This window comes from Eriocheir sinensis, chromosome 42 (assembly GCF_024679095.1).
Source record: "Eriocheir sinensis breed Jianghai 21 chromosome 42, ASM2467909v1, whole genome shotgun sequence".
Classification (NCBI taxonomy): domain Eukaryota; kingdom Metazoa; phylum Arthropoda; class Malacostraca; order Decapoda; family Varunidae; genus Eriocheir; species Eriocheir sinensis.
In genome coordinates, this window is record NC_066550.1 from 1,204,039 (window position 1) to 1,226,909 (window position 22,871).

General features: G+C 40.9%; 1 protein-coding gene and 1 non-coding gene across 2 annotated transcripts in view; one reads left to right on the forward strand and one right to left on the reverse strand.

The window, feature by feature from the left end:
* Positions 1 to 2,829: 2,829 nt before the first annotated feature.
* On the reverse strand, positions 2,830 to 2,903 carry Trnav-uac (transfer RNA valine (anticodon UAC)). Its single transcript has one exon. It is a non-coding gene; the product is annotated as a tRNA-Val (tRNA).
* Positions 2,904 to 3,565: 662 nt separating this feature from the next.
* LOC127010185 (uncharacterized) overlaps positions 3,566 to 22,871 on the forward strand; it is a 73,914-nt gene continuing 54,608 nt past the window's right edge. The window contains exon 1 of the mRNA XM_050884061.1: positions 3,566 to 3,657. Within this exon, the coding sequence (XP_050740018.1) occupies positions 3,566 to 3,657 (92 nt within the window). The remainder of the gene's footprint in view (positions 3,658 to 22,871) is intronic.

Here is a 22,871-nt window from a genome sequence, read left to right on the forward strand (position 1 = left end):
AGAGGGGGAATAAGTAGGAGGAATATGCCCAGAATCGTCCAGAGTGAAGTTGTTACAGAAAGTTTGAGTGAAGAGTTCAGCCTTAGAGACAGATTAGACGGTAGTGCTGCCGTCTAGTTTAAGAAAAGGCCGGCAAGAGGAAGAAGTGAAATTGGAGGAGATATTTCTGGCTAAGTGCCAGAGGTCTCTGGAAGAATTAGAGAAAACAAGGTGTTGACATTTGCAATGGATAAAGGAGTTTTTGGTAAGTCGAAAAATAGATTTGGCACGATTCCGGTCGGAAATGTAAAGATCATGGTTAGCGGGAGTTCGAAGGTTCTCGTACCCTTTGTGAGCAGCCTCTCTATCTTTGACAGCACGAGAACAGGCGTGATTAAACCAAGTGTTTTTACCATGGGGAGTAGAGAAAGTACGAGGAATGTATGCCTCCATTCCAGTGATGCGCTGGACACACACAGAGGGGTCTCTTTCCTGGAAGCAATAATCATTCCACGGGAAATCGGAAAAGTACATCCTCAGGTCGCCCCACCGAGCTGAAGCAAAATGCCAGAAGCCTTGCCTCCTCGGTGGATCCGGAGTATGTACAGGAGCGATAGGACAGGATACAGAAATAAGGTAGTGATCGGAGGAGCCCAACGGAGAGAACAGTTTGACAGAGTAAGCAGAAGGGTTAGAGGTTAGGAAGAGGTCTAATATGTAGGACCGGTCTCCAAGACGGTCGGGAATACGTGTAGGGTGCTGAACCAACTGCTCTAGGTCGTTGAGGAGAGCAAAGTTGTAGGCTTGTTTACTAGGCTGGTCAGTGAAAGAGGATGAAAGCCAAAGCTGGTGGTGAACATTGAAATCTCCCAAGATGGAGAATTCAACAAAGGGAGAGTGAGTCAAGATGTGCTCCAATAATTATTTAGAGTTCAAATAGTCAAAGAATTTTACATAATTAATAGATTTAGGTGAGAGATAAACAGCACAGGTGTATTTAGTAATAGAATGACAATGCAGTCTTAGCCAGATGGTGGAAAATTCTAAAGAGTCAAGGTCGTGGGCACGAGAGCAAGTGATGTCGTTGCGCACGTAGACGCAATATCCAGCTTTGGATTGAAATTTAGGATAAAGATAGTAGGAGGGAACAGAGTAGAGATTGCTGTCAGTAGCCTCAGAAACCTGTGTTTCGGTGAGAAAGAGAAGGTGAGGTGTAGAGGAGGAGAGATGGTGTTCCACAGAATGAAAATTAGAACGAAGACCGCGAATGTTGCAGAAATTGATAAGAAAGAAGTTCGAGGAGTTATTGAGACACCTCTCGGGTCGGCAGCCAAAAGGAGAGTCTTCCCTGGTTGAATATGTGGTCCTCCCCAGGCGGGGACGCCGAGGCATTGTTTTTGTACGCCATTTTGAATTTTGAATTTTGGGAAAAGGTGTGTATGTTGTGTGAATGTAGTGTGGTGTGGATAGAAGAGGATCTGTCTTTAGAGAGCATGCTGAACTACTCTCTGGTGTAGATGAGACAATAGGGAAACGGTTAGTGAGGTAATGGGAAGGGTCTTTGTAGGGCTTCAGCACCCTCCTCACTTCCCATCTATACCTCACCGGGAGTGGCTTGCGCCCGTTCGGTAGGTGTCTTCCTACGTACTCATGGTATTTATGATGTTGTTGCAAGTCAAGAGCTATCACACAATGATGATAAGGTACTGATCTATATTTCAGGTTATGTAGGTCACACTACACACAAACAAAATGTAAATTCTCTCTCAAATAATGTTCTTGATGTTGCGATATCAGAAGAAAACTATCAGTATACTAAGGAGTTTAACAAGGGAAGGTTAAAATGGCACACAGAGTCAACTCTTAATGCACGTACAATTACCTACAAAATATTTCATTTTCTCATAGGTACTTCTGAGAAAGAATTTCTAAACCTAGTAAACCACAGAACTGTCTTGATGAATTTGACTCTGAATTATCTTAAAGACACAATCGAATTCCATGAAACTTGTATCTGTGGTATTTCACATAAGCAACTTGTTATCCAAACTGTTCGGTTTGCAATTACTATATTTTTGAACAAATATGCCAGATCTGTGAATGACAAGCTTGCATATACTGCTAGGGCTAAGAAAAGGATATTGTCAACATTCATTGTGTAATATTGGAAGTATATAGATAAAACAATGTTGTTTTACATGATAAGACATACGTTGTTCAGGCTAAGAAAGGAAAATTATCAGCATTCAGTGTATAATAATGGAAGTATGCTGACCAAATAAAGATGTGTTCTGTGATATTTACGGAGACATACATTGTTAAGGATATGAACAAAAAATTCAACAGCCAATGAATAATGTTTCCAGTATGTACGATATTTACATAGTCATACATTGTTAAGGGTCAGAAAAGGAAATTTTCAACATTCAGTGTCTAGCTAATGTTGGAAGTATATGTGACATTTACGTAGTCATACATTACTAAGGCTTAAGAAAAGGATATTGTCAACAGTTATTGTGTAATGTTGAAATTATATTGACGAAATAAAGATGTGTTCTGCAATACGTAGGTCGTTTAAATACAACTAAAACGTAAAGGAACTGTGTGTGTGTGTGTGTGTGTGTGTGTGTAACTCACCTTTCGGTCTGATGTGGGTCTCTCTCGAGACAGCCAGCCGTTCCCCTACGGAAGGAGCTCAGAGCTCAGTGACCGATCTTTGGGTAGGACTGAGACCACTCACACACAACACACCGCGACAACGAGGTCACAACTCCTTGCCTTACGTCGCGTACCTACTCACTGCTAGGTGAACAGGGGCTACACGTGAAAGAAGATAAACATAACTTATTTTCACCCGGTCGGGGAATCGAACCCCGGTCCTTCTGGATGTAAGGCAGATGCTCTAACCACTGAGCTACCGAGCCGTGTGTGTGTGTGTGTGTGTGTGTGTGTGTGTGTGTGCAGATTAGTGGAACATAACTGGGGGTGTGAGGATACCTACTTCGGTACTGAGTTATGTGTCTAATGCACTTAGAGACCTTCGTATAGTATGTATGTAGGTAGAGCGACAATGCACGTTAATCCTTAACGTTATATTTAACACTTATATCGAGATTGTGCAGTGTCAGTGCAGTGCAGTGCGTACATTGGAAAAGGATAAGAAACACTGGTGTAGATCCTGCAATTGTACTCCTCATAAAGTACAATACTGTGTAAATGTAGTATAGAGGTTAACTCCATTGCATACAAGTTCACGAAGTGTTTCATTTGCACACTTATCATAGTCTACGTACAAGTACCCTAAATTCTACATAATGTTCATGAAATTATTAATATTTCATTACTGTCAATAATGTCTTCTATCGTCATCAAATACTGACCAATTAAAAAAATACAAGCAAAGGTAAGTATATAGTTGATCAACGCCAAGCATTGAGAGGGAGCGGAGGGTGAGCTGCGGCCGCGGGCCGCCTGCTCGCTTGACGTCAGCATATAATCATCCGGGCCTGTACCCTTTCGGAGGCCCCGGCCCAGTCGTCAGCGGCGGGCCGGATGATGGTGTGAGGCAACATTTCCTGTGTCGTTGATGTCTGAGGCGCCTGCCGTTGTTCTCTCCGCTTGTAAAGAGGGGACGAAGACAGGGTATCCTTCCAGCCTGCCCCTCGTGCTGGGGCAGTGGTAAGTACCACAACATTCTCCAGGCATGAGTCAGTCAGTGTTGGAGGTCTTATGTCTGCGCATCCTGTCATAAACTCGATGAGTCTATTGAATTTGTAACTAGAAGCAAGAAGCGTTGGTGACACAAAGCATTCCACGCACACATGTACGAGAGAGGACGACAGGCGGACAATAAAGGTACGATATATAAAGTCGGACGATAGAGGTAAAGTGAAGGGCATACGTTATATGTGTGCGTGGCCTCTGTGCTCATCTAATTTACTTTAGCTCTTGAGGCTGTGGCGGCAAACGACCCACTGCCTCGGGACACAGAGCCATTATGATGTGAAGGTCCCACAGTTTACCTTCTTCAGATTTACACGGCACAGTCTGGCCCAAGAGACACCTATAGTCGCCTTACGCTTAAGAGGCGAGCATTCCCCCCAATCCCACCGCCGTTTTATGAGAAGTAACCCGGAGCAAGACAACCCCGTGCTACTGATTGGTCAATAAGAACCATTGCAATTGCGGATAATTAAGAGTGCTTTCGCATGTCATTTCTTATGTCGTCAAGTACAGTCAGAGTTGTGCCTTGAAGGGTTCGATCCGTATCGCCAATGACAGCTTTACCGCCTGCGATGAAAAATATCGAAGAAAATATCTAAAGGAATTGCTATATTTTGTTGAGAGGCACTTTCTTGAAAACTGCTGCTCGAATAAAAGAAGTCAACTGATTGTTCCCGTCACCCCTCGGATGATCAAAGCCATGGAGGTAGAATGTTAGCAGAGGCCGAGGAGCGGTATAAGTGAAGTGACTCAGAGAGAGAGAGAGAGAGATTTACAAAGATTTACAAAGAAATCAGACCACACAGACCCCATGGTCCAGACTAGGTGGTCTGTCCTTAAACCTAAGTTATTCTACATTAACCTGGTAGCAGCGGGGATCATGTTTCTTAATGGTCCCTCTAAGCGAGAAAAATGAAAAAAAAATCACCCCTCACACAAACCATTTCATAATATATATCAACGCATTTGTGATCAGATTATGTATCATTTATTTTTAGGGGGTTTATATCATGGCACAAATTTGGCCCGTCGCTGCTACACGGTAAAGCCACAAATTAGGCCTGTTGCTGCTACCGGGTTAATCAGATGGCTCCAAAACGATGCATTTCTACTCTAGTTAATATTAAGTTCAATGAAGTGTCGGTCGAGCTTGTTTTTGAAGGAGTCAATCGTGTTACACTGGACCACTGAAGGTGGGAGCTTATTCCATTCTCGCACTACAACGTTGGTGAAGAAAAATTTGGTGCAGTCTGAATTTACTTGTCTACATTTGAGTTTTATGCCATTGTTCCTCGTTTGCAAAGTGCCATCGATCATAAACAATTTTGTTCTGTCTACATTCGTGAAACCATTAAGTATTTTAAAACAATCGATCAGTTTTCCTCGGAGGCGGCGTTTCGCAAGAGAGAACATGTTAAGGGTGGAAAGCCTTTCTTCGTAAGATTTGCTGCGCAAGGAAGGGATCATTTTTGTTGCCCGACGCTGAACACGTAATTTAGCAATGTCCTTTGCATGGTGGGGAGACCAAAACTGTACCGCATATTCCAAGTGGGGTCTGACTAAACTATTGTAGAGCGGAAGTATTATATCTTTATTCTTGAATAAAAAGTTTCTTTTAATGAAGCCCAACATTCTGTTCGCTTTATTTGCTGCATCGATACATTGATGTCAGAATTTGAGGTTTGACACGATTTTGACCTTCAGGTCCTTAACGCATTGAACGATTGTGAGTTTAAAGCCGCCCATTTCGTAATCGAACTTCTTATTTCTTGTTCCAACTTGAAGGACCTGGCACTTGTCTACGTTAAAGGGCATCTCCCATCTATCCGACAAAGCTGAAATTTTGTGCAAATCCTCTTGGAGGCTTTGCCTGTCTTCGTCAGTGAGAACCGAGTTACCAGTCTTTGTGTTGTCTGCAAATTTACTAATGCGGTTATTGAGTCCAACATCCACGTCGTTGATGTAAATAATGAAGAGCACTGGGCCAAGAACCGAGCCCTGAGGGACGCCACTAGTGACCGGCGCCCACTCTGAGTTAAATCCGTCAATCACCACTCTTTGTTGTCTGTTGCTCAACCAATTCGCGGTCCATTGGTTTACTTGACTGTCAATACCTATTTGCTTTAATTTATAAAGTAATTTATGATGTGTTACTTTATCAAACGCTTTCTGGAAATCAAGATAGACTACGTCCAATGATTTGGTTACGTCATAAACTGAGAAGAGGTCGTTATAAAAGGTCAATAGATTTGATAGGCAGGATCTTTTGCTACGGAAGCCATGTTGCGAGTCCGCAATTAATGAGTGGCTTACAAGGTAACTCACAATTTTGTCCCTAATTATGGTCTCAAGTAGCTTACCTACAGCTGAAGTTAGACTAATGGGCCTGTAATTACCTGGTATTTTTTTGTCTCCTTTCTTAAAAATCGGTGTCACGTTAGCTTTTTTTCCAATCCGAAGGGACGATGCCTTGTCGCAAGGACTTATTGAATACGGTTGTGAGGGAGGAGAGTATTTCGCTCTTTGTTTCTTTAAGCAGTATAGGATATACTTTGTCGGGTCCAGGACTCTTATTTGTTTTAAGTGATTGGAGAGCTTTAAGGATTTCATCGGTTGTTATTTCAAAATTAGGCAATGCATGCTCGAGATTTACATTAGTACTGGTGCTGGTGGTAGTGGGAGGGAGACTGTTAGTATTAACCACCGAGGAAAAGTAACTGTTTAAGAGGTTTGCAATGTGTTGGCTGTCAGTCACTAGTGCACCGTCGCTGTTTGTTAAAGGTCCAATTCCACTTCTGATCGCCTTTCTGTTGTTTATGTAACTGAAGAAGGATTTCGGATTATTTTTACAGTTGGCTGCAATATTTTCTTCATATCTACGCTTTGCCTGACATGCTAATCTTTCTACTCGTCGCCTGGCATCACTATAAAGTCTAATGTTTTCGGGCGTGCTTTGCTCTTTCTTTAACCTGTAAAACAATTTTCTCTCATTGACTGATTGCTTAATTTCGCTATTAAACCACGGTGGGCTTTTATTAGTGTTAATTCGCTTCTCGCACAAGGGGACGATCGTGTTCTGCTGAGTGAGTAAGTGATTTTTAAAGCTTAGCCAGGCTTCCTCTACGTTACCGTCATCTGATAATTGTATTTCTGTTAGTTTTTGTCGGATTTCTACGAAGTTAGCTCTTTTGAAATTGGGCACCTTTACTTTATTTTAAGTCACTGATGATTGAGCTCTAATGTCGACGCGCTCTAATTTATGATCGCAAGAACCGAGGTGTTCTCCTACCGTGACATTACTGACTAGATTGTCTTGGATCGTTATAACAAGGTCGAGTATGTTATTTTGTCGAGTTGGCTCAGAAACCATTTTGCTTAGAAAATTTTCTTCGAGAAACTCGATCATTCTATGTGACTCGCCTTCTGTACCTGACCGTGTCGCCCAGTCGATCTGGGGGAGGTTAAAGTCTCCTAATATCAGTGAGTCGTTGTTATTAAGTGACTGCCTTAAGACGCTGTACATTTCAAGCTCGTCATCGAGTGATTGCCCGGGAGGTCTGTAGGTGACAGATATATTTAAATTGACTTTTGCAATGTTTACTCGTACGCACAAATGTTCAACGTTACTGCTTCTTGGTGTTTTGTCAGTGGGTTGCAAATAGCTTTTGACAAAAAGGGCGACACCACCGCCTCTACGGTTTACACGATCATTGTTGAAGAGTCTGTAGCCATCTATGTTGTATTCGGAACTTAAATCAATATTTGCGGTGTCGATAAATGTTTCGGTTATAGCAATTATGTCAAAATTTTCTGTTAGAGCAAGACATCTCAGTTCATCAAATTTGTTTCTTAGGCTGCGCGCATTGAAACTAAGGATTTTTAGGTTATCTAGAGGCTTGGTAATAGAGGTGGTGGTACTTGCGGGATCACGGTTATGGGTTTGTTGCGATGCACGGCGTCTATTTACACGGGCGGGGTGGAGGGACGTGGCTGAGGGTCGTTTTTTGATCGGGTGTCACGTACTGCGTCGTTGAGGAGCCTTCCGAATCTGGCTGCCCCGATGGGAGACAGGTGCAATCCGTCCCTGTGGAAGAGCTCACTTTGTCCATAGAAATTGTCCCAGGCGTTGAAGAGAAAGATGAAGAAGTGAAATTGGAGGAGATATTTTTGGTTAGGTGTCAGAAGTCGCGAGAAGAAATAGAAAAAGTAAAGTTTTAACAATTGCTATGTATGGAAGAGGTTTTGGTAAGTCGAAGAATAGATTTAGCACGATTCCGGGCGAAAATGTAAAGATAATGGTTAGCGGGAGTTCGAAGGCTCTGTTACCTATTGTGAGCTGCCTCTCTATCCTTGACAGCACCCGAACAAGCGTGATTAAACAAAGGCTTTTTAGCATGAGGAGTAAAGAAAGTACCTGGAATGTATGCCTCCATTCCAGAGACAATCACCTCTGTAATGCGCTGGGCACACACAGAGGGGTCTCCCTCCTGGAAAAAGTAATCATTCAACGGAAAATCGGAAAAGTACATCCTCAGGTCGTTCCACCGAGCTGAAGCAAAATGCCAGAAGCATCGCCTCCCCGATGGGTTAAGAGGATGTACAGGAGCGATAAGACAGGATACAGAAGGTTATGATCGGTGGAGCCCAACGAAGAGAACAGTTTGACAGAGTAAGCAGAAGGGTTAGAGGTAAGGAAGAGGTCTAGTATCTTGGGCCTGTCTCCAAAACGGTCAGGAATACGTGTAGGGTGCTGAACCAACTGCTCTAGGTCGATGAGGACAGCAAAGATGTAGGCTTGTTCACCAGGCTGGTCATTCAAAAAGGATGAAAACCAAAGCTGGTGGTGAACAATGAAATCTCCAAAGATGGAGATTTCAGCTAAGGGAGAGTGGGTCAAAATGTGCTCCACTTTAGAGTTCAAGTAGTCAAAGAATTTTACATAGTTAGAAGAGTTGTGTGAGAGATAAACAGCAAAGATGTATTTAGTAATAGAATGAAAATGAAGTCTTAGCCAGATGGTGGAAAATTCTGAAGAGTCAAGGTTGTGGGCACGGAAGCAAGTGATGTTTTTACGCACGTTGGCACAACATCCAGCTTTGGATTGAAATTTATGATAGAGATAGTAGGAGGGAACAGAACAGAGATTGCTGTCAATAGCCTCAGAAACCTGTTTCGGTGAGGAAGAGAAGGTGGGATTTAAAGGAGGAGAGATGGTGTTCCACAGAATGAAAATTAGAACGAAGACCGCGAATGTTGCAGAAATTGATAAGAAAGAGGTTCGATGAGTTATCAAGACACCTCTCAAGTTGGCAGCCAGAGGGTGAGTCCTCCCATGGGACTCCGAGAAACTAGTATTGTGAGCCTAGTTGAATTTTGAATTTTGGGAAAAGGTGTGTATGTTGTGTGAATGTAGTGTGGTGTGGATAGAGAGATAGATCTGTGTATAGAGAACATGCTGAACTACTCTCTGGTGTTGATAAGACATTAGGGAAACGGTTCGTGAGGACATGGGAAGGGTGTTCGGAGGGCTTCAGCACCCTCCTCACTTCCCATATATACCTCACCAGGAGTGGGTTGCGCCCGTTCGGTAGGTGTCTTCCTACGTACTCATGGTATTTATGATGTTGTTGTAAGTCAAGAGCTATCACACAATGATGATAAGGTACTGATCTATATTTCAGGTTATGTAGGTCACACTACACACAAACAAAATGTAAATTCTCTCTCAAATAATGTTCTTGATGTTGAGATATCAGAAAAAAAATGGCTCACAATAACACTGCCTCGGAGTCTTCGCCTGGGGGGTGGGACCATAAATTCCCCCAGGGAGGACTCCCATTCTGGCTGCCGACATGAGAGGTGTCCTGACAACTCCTCGAACCTCCTTATTATCAATTTCTGCAACATTCACGGTCTTATATCTAATTTCCATTCTGTGGAACACCATCTCTCCTCCTCTACACCCCACCTTCTCTTCCTCACCGAAACATAGGTTTCTGAGGCTACTGACAGCAATCTCTTCTCTGTTTCCTCCTACTATCTCTATCCTAATTTTCAATCCAAAGCTGGATGTTGCGCCTACGTGCGCAACGACATCACTAAGTCTTGCTCTCGTGCCCATGACCTTGACTCTTCTGAATTTTCCACCATCTGGCTAAGACTTCATTGTCATTCTATTACTAAATACATATGTGCTGTTTATCTCTCACCTAACTCTACTAACTATGTAAAATTCTTTAACTATTTGAATTCTAAAGTGGAGCACATCTTGACTCACTCTCCCTTCGCTGAAATCTCCATCTTGGGAGATTTCAATGTTTACCACCAGCTTTGGCTTTCATCCTCTTTCACTGACAAGCTCTCAGGAACAAGCCTACAACTTTGCTCTTCTCAACGATCTAGAGCAGTTGGTTCAGCACCCTACACGTATTCTAGACCTCTTCCTTACCTCTAATCCTTCTGCTTACTCTGTCAAACTGTTCTCTCCGTTGGGTTCCTCCGATCACAACCTTATTTCTGTATCCTGTCCTATCTGTCCTGTTCATCCTCTGGACCCACCGAAAAGGCGATGCTTCTGGCATTTTGCCTCAGCTCGGTAGGACGACCTGAGGATGTACTTTTCCGATTTCCCGTGGAATGATTACTGCTTCCAGAAGAGAGATCCCTCTGTGTGTGCCCAGCGCATCACAGAGGTGATTGTCTCTGGAATGGAAAGACACACTAATTTCCACCTTAAATGATGAAGTGACTGAACTAAAAACCAATTTATGTGACCTCGAGTCTCATATAGACAGAATGGAACAGTACGAGCGGCGGGACACGCTGATAGTGAGTGGTCCCGCTCTACCCGCCGAAACTCACACGGAAAACTCCACCATGGTGGTGGTGTCTACCATAAAGGACCAACTAAAGGTTAACATCAAGGAAGAAGACATTAGTGTGGCACACCGCCTGGGACCTGTCAGTGAGCAGCGCAGCAGACCCATCATCGTCAAACTGGTGAGCCGCTCCCTCAAGTACGACCTGGTGAGGGCCTGTGTGCGGATCACACCAAACCTCTACCTCAACGAGAGCCTCACTCCAAAGCGCATCACCATCTTCAAGCAAGTTCTTGCCATCCGCAAACAACACAGGCCAAAGTTCCAGCAACTATTCACCAAGGACGGTAACATTATAGTAAAACTAAAACACTCCACAGTAAAACATACCATAACAGACCAGACATCACTAATCACCATGCTTGACATGTAGCCTTACATGAAAAAAAACTATGAGGAACTATTCTCTGCTAACTAATATGAAATGGTATTCACCAACTAGTCTTTAAAGAACCACCAGCTTATCTTAATTCTACTTATGTTCGTATATTTAAATTCTAACTAAATTTTACTTCAAATCTTGACTACCGCAGTTACATTTGCAAACAACAAAAAGCAAATTGACGTTTATATGCACTACTATTAACACATCAACTACAACTATTACTAATACAACTATCATTACTACTTTTGATTATAAATATCATGATGTTATTGTTATTACTATTATTATTATTATTATTATTATTATTATTGTTATTATTATTATTATTATTATTATTATTATTATTATTATTATTATTATTATTATTATTATTATTATTATTATTATTATTATTATTTCTTATTATTACTGTTGTCATCATTGTAAATATCACTACCTATTATTAGATTAAAAAACTTACTATTACTAATTTACTTGTTCACTAATACTACTTCTACTACTGCTACTACTACTACTACTACTACTACTACTACTGTTACTATGCTAGCGACACTTTTGCCGATGCTGTTAAGTGTAGTTTCCATGACACTGTTACATCATTTCAATGTGTATACACCACCGGGCGCGGCTAGAATGCTGCATCGTTTACTTTCATTACTTTTAAGTTTAATATTTTCCATGAGCCACCTGTATGACACGTTATTTGATCAAGTTACTCACCCACACACAGATGACACTGGTGACATTGCATTGGAAATCATGAATCATCTCCACGGACACACTGATTTTAACGCTATTTCAAACTACTTTGATATTGAAGCATACAATTAGTTTCTCAAAACACAAATAACTTAAACATTCTACATATGAATAGCAGATCCCTCTCCAAAAACTTTAACAACATTGTAGCCTTTCTGAACATCGTTTCCACTCCCCCAGATATTTTAGCAGTTACTGAAACTTGACTAAATAACAACAACAAACACTTACACCAACTACCCGGGTATTGGGTAGGCGGTGGCCGAAGTGATAGCGTACTGGACCCACATTCGCCGCGTGATGGACGACGCGGGTTCGAATCCTCACGCTACCACTCGGATTTTTCAGTCACCGCCGAGTGGCTTAAAACTACATGCTGTCCTGAAGACCATCCATCAACCCGGACTCTAGAGGAAGCCGTCCAAGCGAATCAAGAACGAGTTCCGGGGGGCAGCATGAGCCAATGCAAGATGGCGCCACTATAAACACTCGCCTGCGCCAGAACGGGCTGGGCCGACCATCAGGCCCCACCTGGAAGAAGCCTTGGGCCGACCATCAGGCCCCACCGGGAAGATGCCTACCGGCGCAATAGGCAACGTGTAAAAAAAAAAAAAAAATAAATATCACTCTTCTCACCTAGTTAGGACCAACAGAGCACATGGTGGAGTTTGTATTTTTATATCAAATGATTTACAGTCGGAACAGTTACATGATTTATCTTTAATTAATAATAATATTGAAATTAATACAGTTAAGGTTACCTCACAATCACTTTCATTCATACTTTGTGCAATATACAGACCTCACAGTAAACATGAGCTTGTGGAAGAATTTACTGACACCATATGTACACTATTACAAAAAGATGCTTTAACCAACAAAAACATAATTCTTATTGGAGATTTAAATATCAATTTATTGGAACATACTACTCACACTCCAACTAACAATTTCTTGCAACTCTTCAAACATTGAATTTCTTCCCACATTTCAAGACCAACACAATTTCCAGACAGCCTATATCTCGGTGAGCCTTCTCTTCTCGATCATGTTTTTGCAAATTTCTTCAACAATTTCACATCTGGCATAATTCACTACCCAATATCTGACCATTTACCAATTTTCCTTAATGTTACGGTCCCCTCCAAATTAAAAACAATACATAAAATTGAATTTCGGGTAATAAATCAGACAAATAAACATGAATTTACTCAAAATTCAATATGATCGATTGGAATGCTCTCCTTCATGAACACGATCTCAATGATAATTGTAAAATTTTCTTAGACGCTATAAAAAAAGTTTTTGATGAATGTTTTCCACTTAAATCTAAACTAATAACTAAAAAAAGACTAAACAATCCTTGGATATCACAGGCAGTACTAAACTCTATAAGGACAAAAAATAATTTATATAAGGATTACAAAATAGGAGCTGTCACCGAGGCTCAATACAAACGATACCGCAATATCTTCAATACTACTATAAGACAAGCCAAAAAATCTTACTATATAGCTCAAATTACTAACTTTAAAAATGACACTCGCAAAATATGGAAAACAATCCACCAACTTTCCAGTCATAACCACAAAAAGAGTGCCCCAAATCAGATATTATGTAACAATGAAAAACTCTCAACCTTTAGAAATTGCAAAAGCATTTAATGAATTTTACTCTAATATTGCACCTAAATTAGATAATAATCTACCACCTTCCAACACAGATCCTCTTAACTTCCTTCAAGGTAACTATCCACATTCAATGTCAATTCCCATAGTTATACCTTAAGATATAATTACTATAATCAACTCGCTTAAAAACAAAGAGTGCAGTATGCATGACATTCCTGTATCTGTCATCAAAACCAGCAAAAAGCAATTTGCAATACCCTTAACCATACTATTAATAACTCTATCACTAATGGTGTCTAAGTAATAGATTAACAGTCAACTTAAATAAAACCCTTTTATATGCTATTTACTAATAAGTCACCAACAATTCTTCTATTTTTTTCCCAGGACATTATATACAGAACTAATAAACATACACTATTAGGCTTAACATATGATGATACTATGACCTTTAAGTATCATGTAACAAACCTAATCCTTAAACTATCCAGACTAGCGGCTCTACTGCATCAAATTAAAGAATTAATGCCCACTGATGTTTTGAAAATATTATATAATGCTCATGTCTTACCACACCTGTATTACTGTACACCTATTTGGGGCAGTGCATACCCCACACACGTGTTACCTCTGTTTAGACTACACAAGAGAATCATAAGAATCATTACTAATAGTGACTTCTTTGCTCACACACAATCTCTCTTTAAAGAAACAAATTCCCTAAAACTTTTTCATATAAATAAGCTACAATAAAAAGATTAAACGTGATGAAACTGTAACCTTACAACCACAACATGCTTACTTCACACGTACCCATGAAAATTTACCTGTACCTGCTCATAATCTAACTCTTTTCCAACATTCTCTTACTTATCTTGGACCTAAAACCTGGAATTCTATCCCTAGCAAAATATAAAAGATCTGCCTACAATACACTCCTTTAAAAAACAACTCAAAACGTCTATTGTTCACAATTATTAAATATACATGCAAGCAAGCCTACCGGCATCTCACCATTGTCATATTGTCTCATCTTTCTTATTAATTATATTGTATTGTTGATACACTAATATTTCACCTTCATTATTATTATTTTATTATTATTTTTATTATTACTATTATTATTATTATTATTATTATTATTATTATTATCATTATTATTATTATTATTATTATTATTATTATTATTATTATTATTATTATTATTATTATTATTATCATTATTATTATTATTGTCACCATCTTTTATTTTTATATATCTATTATGGATACTCATGCTCAGCGCTCATAGTTCCTCTGCTGCCCAAAAAGCAGTTTGCTCTACATGGGCTCCCTTAAGTACCTGTAATTATTTGTAGGTTTTATTTCTTTGTTTTGTTTGTTAAGGGATAATAAAATGTTTCAAATGTTTCAAATGTTTCATACATTCCACGTTCTTTCTCTGCTCCTCATCCTAAAAAGCATTGGTTTAATCATGCTTGTTCTCGTGCTATTAAAGATAGAGAGGCAGCTCACAAAAGGTTCTAGAGCCTTCGAACTCCTACTAACCATGAACTTTACATTTCAGCCCGGAATCGTGCCAAATCTATTCTTCGACTTCCCAAAACCTCTTTCCTCAACAGAAAATGTCAACACCTCGCTTTTTCTAATTCTTCCCGTGACTTCGGGAACCTAGCCAAAAATATCCCCACCAATTTCACTTCTTCCTCTTTCCCTCCTCTCCTTAACCCTGACGACAGCACTGCCGTCTCATCTGTCTCTAAAGCTGAACTCTTCGCTTAAACTTTCTGTAAGAACTCCACCCTGGACGAATCTTGGCATATTCCTCCTACTCATCCCCCCTCTGACTCCTCTATGCTTGTTATTAAGATTCTTCATAATGATGTTTAATATGCCTTATCTGGCCTCAACTCTCAGAAGGCTTATTGACCTGATGGAGTGCCTCCTATTGTCCTTAATAAAAAAAACTGTGCTTCCGTGCTGACACCCTGCCTGGTCAAACTCTTTCCTCATTGCCTATCAAATTCAACCTTTCCTTCCTGCTGCAAGTATGCCTTTGCACAGCCTGTGCCTAAGAAGGGTGACCGTTCCAATTCCTCAAACTACCGCCCTATGGCCTTATTTTCCTGTATATCTAAAGCTTTTGAATCAATACTTAACCGGAAGATTCACAAGCACTTCTAACCTTCTATCTGATCGCCAGTATGGGTTCCGCAAGGGGCGTTCTACTGGCGATCTTCTTGCTCTCTTAACTGACTCTTGGTCATCCTCTCTTAGCTGTTTCGGTGAAACTTTCTCAGTTGCGCTAGACATATCGAAAGCCTTCGGTAGAGTCTGGCACCAGTCTTTACTTGCTAAACTGCCCTCTTTCGGATTCTATCCCTCTCTCTGTTCCTTTATCTCCAGTTTCCTTTCCAGCAGGTCTATCTCTGCGGTGGTAGACGGTCACTGCTCTTCCCCTAAACCTATCAACAGTGGCGTTCCACAGGGCTCTGTCCTATCACCCACTCTCTTCCTGTTATTCATCAATGATCTTCTTCCCATAACAAACTGTCCTGTCCACTCATACGCCGACGACTCCACTCTGCATTGTTCAACTTCTTTCAAAAGAAGGCCATCCCAACAGGAAGTACACGACTCCAGACTGGAGGCTGCAGAACGCTTAACTTCAGACCTTGCTATCATTTCCGATATGGGTAGAAGGAACCTTGTGTCCTTTAATGCCTCAAAAACTCAATTTCTCCACCAATCAACTCGACACAATCTTCCAAATACTTATCCCGTATTCTTCGACAACACTCAGCTGTCACCTTCCTCAACACTAGATATCCTCGGTCTATCCTTAACTCAAAATCTCAACTGGAAACTTCATATCTCCTCTCTCGCCAAATCAGCTTCCTCGAGGTTGGGCGTTATATATCGTCTTCGCCAGTTCTTCTCTTCCGCACAATTGCTATCCATTTACAGGGGCCTTGTCCCCCCTCGTGGGGAGTATACATCTCACGTGTGACCTCGCTTTCGGCCACCTCTTTTGATTCATTTTTTTTTTTTTTTGTTTTAGGAGCAGCGAGTAGCGGGCTTTTTTTATTATTGTTTCCTTTTTTTGTGCCCTTGAGCTGTCTCCTATGTTGTAAAATATATATATATATATATATATATATATATATATATATATATATATATATATATATATATATATATATATATATATATATATATATATATATATATATATATGTATACCACAGAGAGCAACTCAAGGGAAACAAAAAGTTGCTCTCATATAGCGATTAGTACATATAGAGTTGCCAAAAGAGAGGTCAATTTCGGATGGAGATGTGTCTTGATACACACTTCTTGAAGGATGTCAAGTCATACAGAGGAGTAAAAACAGACGAAGGAAGGCTGTTCCAGAGTTTACCAGTGAAGCGGATGTAAGAATTGAGATTCTCGTTAACTCTTGCATAAGGGGTTTGGACAGTATAATGATGACCATGAGTAGAAAGTCGTGTGCAGCGGGGCCGCGGGAGGGGAGGAGGCATTCTGTGAGCAACTACAGAAGACCAATCAGCATGAAAATATCGACAGAAAATAGAAAGAGAGGTAACATGGCGGCGGCTGTCAGTAAAAGAAGGAGAGCTGATGCGACGAAGAACTGTGTGAGTGGAGCTTAACCACACGTGAGATGCATACTCGAAACGAGGGCGGACAGAGAGCATCTCTGTGGGGTAGAAGAAATGGCGGAGACGATACAGACCGTACAGCTTCGAGGAGGCTGATTTAGTAAGAATGGAGATCTGAAGTTTCCAGTTGAGAAATTGAGTTAAGGGTAGACCCAAGAATATTTAGTGTCGATGAAAGTGACAGCTGAGTGTTGTCGATGAATATAAATATATATATATATATATATATATATATATATATATATATATATATATATATATATATATATATATATATATATATATATATATATATATATATAATCTCTCTCTCTCTCTCTCTCTCTTACACACACACACACACACACACACACACACACACACACACAGGGCGCTCCTGGTTAAAACGCTGCGGTGCCAGGCTTCACGGCCGGACAGGGCGGCGGTTCGAGCCCGCTCAGGCCAGTTTCTTTCAGTTTACTAGAAGTTGCTAATGTCCCCCCTTGAGCAAGGGGGATGGGGTATGTTATGTATGTATATATATATATATATATGTATATATATATATATATATATATATATATATATATATATATATATATATATATATATATATATATATATTATAGGCGGTGGCTGAACAGATAGCAAGACGGCCCCACGTTCAGGAGGACGCGAGTTCAATCCCCGACCGGTGCCACCAAGCTGGGGGTTTTCAGCCGCCGCCGAGTGGCTTAAAACTACCCACATGCTGATAGACTCTAGATTCTAGGATTAACGATGAGCTCCGGGAGGGCAGCATGAGCCAATGCAAGATTGCGCCACTATAAACACTCGCCTGCGCCAGAACGGGCTAGGCCGACCATCAGGACCCACCAGGAAGAAACCTTGGACCGACCATCAGGATCCACTGGAAGAAGCCTACCAGCAATAGGCAAAACGTAAAAAAAATATATATATATATATATATATATATATATATATATATATATATATATATATATATATATATATATATACATATATATATATATATATATATATATATATATATATATATATATATATATATATATATATATATATATATATATATATATATATATATATATATATATATATATATATATATATATATATATATATATATATATATATATATATATATATATATATATATATATATATATATATATATATATATATATATATATATATATATATATATATATATATATATATATATATATATATATATATATATATATATATATTCTTCTTTTTCTTCTTTTTCTTTACAGCAGAGGAGTTAGTTCAAAGGCATAAAAAAGGTAACAAATGTTAAAAAAAAAGCCAACTAATCACTGCTTATAAAAAGAGTTAGATGAGTGACTGAAAGATAAGTCAATTTCGGGAGGAGAGGTGTCCTGATACCCTCCTCTTGAGAGAGTTCAAGTCGTAGGCAGGAGGAAATACAGATGAACGAAGATTGTTCCAGAGTTTACCAGCGTGAGGGATGAAAGAGTGAAGATGCTGGTTAACTTTTGCGTAAGGGATTTGGACAGTATAGGGATGAGCATGAGTAGAAAGTCGTGTGTAGCGAGGCCGCGGGAGGGGGGGAGGCATGCAGTTAGCAAGTTCAGAAGAGCAGTCAGCGTGGAAATATCGATAGAAGATAGAAAGAGAGGCAACATGGCGGCGAAATTTAAGAGGTAGAAGACTATCAGTAAGAGAAGGAGAGCTGATGAGACGAAGAGCCTTAGACTCCACTCTGTCCAAGAGAGCTGTGTGAGTGGAGCCCCTCCACACGTGAGATGCATGCTCCATACGAGGGCTGACAAGCCCCCTGTAAATGGACAGATACTGTGCGGGGGAGAAGAACTGGTGGAGACGGTACAGAACGCCCAGCCTCGAGGAAGCTGATTTAGTAAGCGAAGAGCTATGAAGTTTCCAGTTGAGATTTTGAGTTAAGGATAGACCGAGGATGTTTAGTGTTGAAGAAGGTGATAGCTGAGTGTTGTCAAAGAACAGGGGATAGTTGTTTGGAAGATTGTGTCGAGTGGATAGGTGGAGAAACTGTGTTTTTGAGGAGTTGAAGGACACCAAGTTCTTGCCCCAATCGGAAATAATAGTAAGGTCTGAGACTAAGCGTTCCGCCGCCTCCAGCCTGGAATCATTTAGTTCCTATTGGGTGGGTCTTCTATTAAAAGAGGTTGTGTAATGCAGAGTAGAGTCATCGGCGTAGGAATGGATAGGACAGATCCAGGGGCGGATACAGAGGGGAGGGGGCTCCCCCCCCCCCCTAGAAAATTTCGAGTGTACGCGGATAGTCGGTACATAGCTGACTCGCTTATAATGTGCTGCAACTATAATACGGAATGTGTCGTCGGCCGCAGGCATATGCAGGCGCGGATACGGGGGTGGGGAGCCAGATGGCCCGGGCCCCCCAAAAAAAATATTAGGATAGCTAGAATATTTGAAATACCCATGAATTGAGAAAACATAAAATATATTTAAGATACCCCTAAGAAGCTAGAGAGCTGGGGAGCGAAGCCAGCCCCCGCTAAATAGCTCTGGACGCTGTCCACCCAACTTTAAAAAATTCCTCCTCTATAGGTTCCTTGGGCTTTACTCTGCGGAGGTGGACGGGATGCTCAGGCAAGATTTAAATTTTTTCGGTGTCTGATGTAATTTTTCACTCTCCTGCAGGGCCATTGCACAACGGGCACGTGCCCAGGGCCCCGCGCTCTTATGGGCCCCGCACTCATTTAACAATCTATATACTCGTACAGGGCCGTAGTACGCCGTATCTAGAAGGGGGGGGAGGGGCCGGGGTTGTCGGACGACCCCCCCATCTGCTAAAATGTCCACTTTCTGAGAGAGTCAAAACGAAAACTGGTACCTTTCTGTTGCATTTCTGGAGCACTCAGGATTTTCTTTATTTATTTTCAGTATTTAAGTTACGGAATCGTATATTGAATATTATAGAGCAAGGTTTAAAGGCCTAGGAAAAAATCTTTGTGACCTCATTCCTCACATGCAAGCAGAAAGTGAATTTTAGTGCAGGCCACTATCACCATTCAGCACTTCCAAGAGGAAATAAGGGAAGACTTCCTTGCCTTTGTGCACGCCCAAGACCTCACCGGTAAAGGTGTAGCCTGGCTCCTTTTGCGCACCGTTGAAGACCTCGGATTGGACATTGCCAAGTGCAGGGGACTTGGTTTCGATGGAGCAAGTGTCATGATGGGAAAATTCAAAGGGTGTGTCGCAGTACTCATGAAGAAGTACACCCTGGCCAAGTCAATCCACTGCTTTAACCACCGGGAGAATCTGGTACTGACGAATGCGTGCGACGTCAGGGAAGTGAAGATCGCTCTTCAAACACTGACCGAAGTGTACAACTTCGTTCATTCTTCGAATATGTGCCAAGCGCATAAAGCTTGTTCCCCTGTGCCCCACCAGGTGGATTGAGAGGCATGACGCAGTGCTGGTTTTTGTTGAATTTCTGCCTGTCATCGCTGTTTTTCTCGAGGAAGAACTTGACGCCACCGCTGAGCACCTTCTCATCGCCATACGTGTTCCCCGCTTTCTCGTTGGACTGGTTGTAATGGAGTGTATATTGGCGCATACTCTCGAGCCGAGCCGAACTCTTCAGAGAAAAGATGGCAACCTGGTGTCAGCCTATGCCATGATTCGTGGCATTGAGACCATTTTTGCCAAGTTCAGAGCAGATGCGGAGAATGATTTCCACGACGTGTTCATGAAAGCGGAAGAGCTTTTGGTCGAGGTGGGGTCATCACATGACACCATCCCTGTGCCACGACTCTGTGGACGACAGACCCAGCGATCAAATGTTCCGTGCGAGAATGCTGAGGAGTACTACCGCCGGGCGGTGTACATTCCGTTCAAGGACCACGTCTTGGCTGAGTTGAAGAGTCGGTTTGACAATGACACAGTGCCTGTCGCACTTCAGCTCAAGCAACTCCTCAAAGGGCCCGAAACGGATGTTGCGGCTGTGCTTCAAGCGGCGAAGCTCTACGAGCTCGACATCAAATCCCTGACACTCGTGAAGGCGGAAGTGGAGCGCTGGGGATTATCTGTTCCGGTCTTCCAAACTATCAAAGAAGCCCAGGCACACACCAGCACCAGAATGTTCCCTAATCTCACCATTCTCTTGAAAACTCTGTTGACGCTTCCAGTCTCCAACGCGGAAGCCGAGAGGTCTTTCTCAGCAGAGAAAAGGCTGAAAATCTATCTGAGGAGTACCGTCGGCCAAGAGCGCCTGAACGGACTTGCCCTCCTCTGTGTCCACTATGATATCCCCATTTCAGTTGAGAGTGATAAGCAAATTCGGTGAAAAAAAATGCCGACTACTCTTTGCTTAGTGAGGCACTTGTTGAATACTTGGGAATTTGTAAATTTATTTCTTTAGATCAGCCAATCTTTGCAAATGTGTTACCTCAATCCCATGTAAAAGAAGCCCTATAAGAATTCCTCTTTATCTTCAGCTGTGTCTAATTTTACATATTAACTCTTTTTTGTAAAGGTTAGGTTTGTACTTTATATATGACCTGTATTATGATCACCCTTGCTGCTTACATATCGAAATAAACGTTTAGCTTTCTTAGAATGCTTGTATGGTGATGATTTCTACATGTTCAGATTTGCCTTTGCACTTCATATATATATATATATATATATATATATATATATATATATATATATATATATATATATATATATATATATATATATATATATATATATATATATATATATATATATATATATACACACACAAGAAAAATTCATTTGTCACATATACGTTGATTGCTCACGTGCTGCGGATTTTAAGCAAAGAACCGCCATCACTATCCATTGGTCTTCACTGTTTTGAAGCTGTCGCTAACTTATGAAATTTTAAAATCGGGCCCCCCAAAATTGATTTTCTGGATCCGCCCCTGGACAGATCGTTTTGGAAAGAAGATCATCAATGAACAACAGAAACAGAGTGGGAGATAGGACAGAACCCTGCGGAACACCACTGTTAAGGGGTACGGGACACCTGAGGTAATCTAACTAAACTATCGGGTATTGCGACGAAACTAAGTAGGCATCTATGTTGCCTACATTTTGTACGAGCCAGAACAATGTATGTATACTTATATGTATACATTTACATATACATATACTCATACATATACAGACACTTAATAATACACAACACCATTAATACATAGCCAATTATTTTCATTTTTTGGCTGTGAATAGTCTTTAGGTATGCCTAGAGACCTGTGGAAAATGTTTTGAAAGTTTCCCATATAGAAAGTCATAATGGTATTTCTTTTATTATGTTCGTCGAACATCGCGTAAAATCGTGTTTTTTTGTCACTTCTTCCTCTTAATACTCCTATCTCCTTCACCCTATCAACAATATCTAAGCATAGGGCCCTAGCTACTTGTACAATCAACATTGATTTTAGATTTTCTGCGATTAAAAAAGAAACAAAATTTAACCTTTAGCTCGGTCCATTTAAACCCCCGCCAGACATTTAAAATTTGCGCTACGAGGAAAAAATTGCTCGGGGATTATTTCTAGATGGTATAAGAACATTTTTAACAAAGTTTTGCAAAAATGCTATATTTTGACCCCCCCCCCCTCCCCCAAGTGTCGCGTACCCCCTTAATAGGTTTGGGGGAAGAACACTGACCGTCTACCACAGCAGAAATAGAACGGTCAAAAAGGACACTGTAGATAAAGGTACAGAGAGAAGGATAGAGACCGTAGTTGGGTAGTTTGGAAAGCAAAGATTTGCGCCAGACCCTTTCAAAGGCTTGTGATATGTCCAGCGCA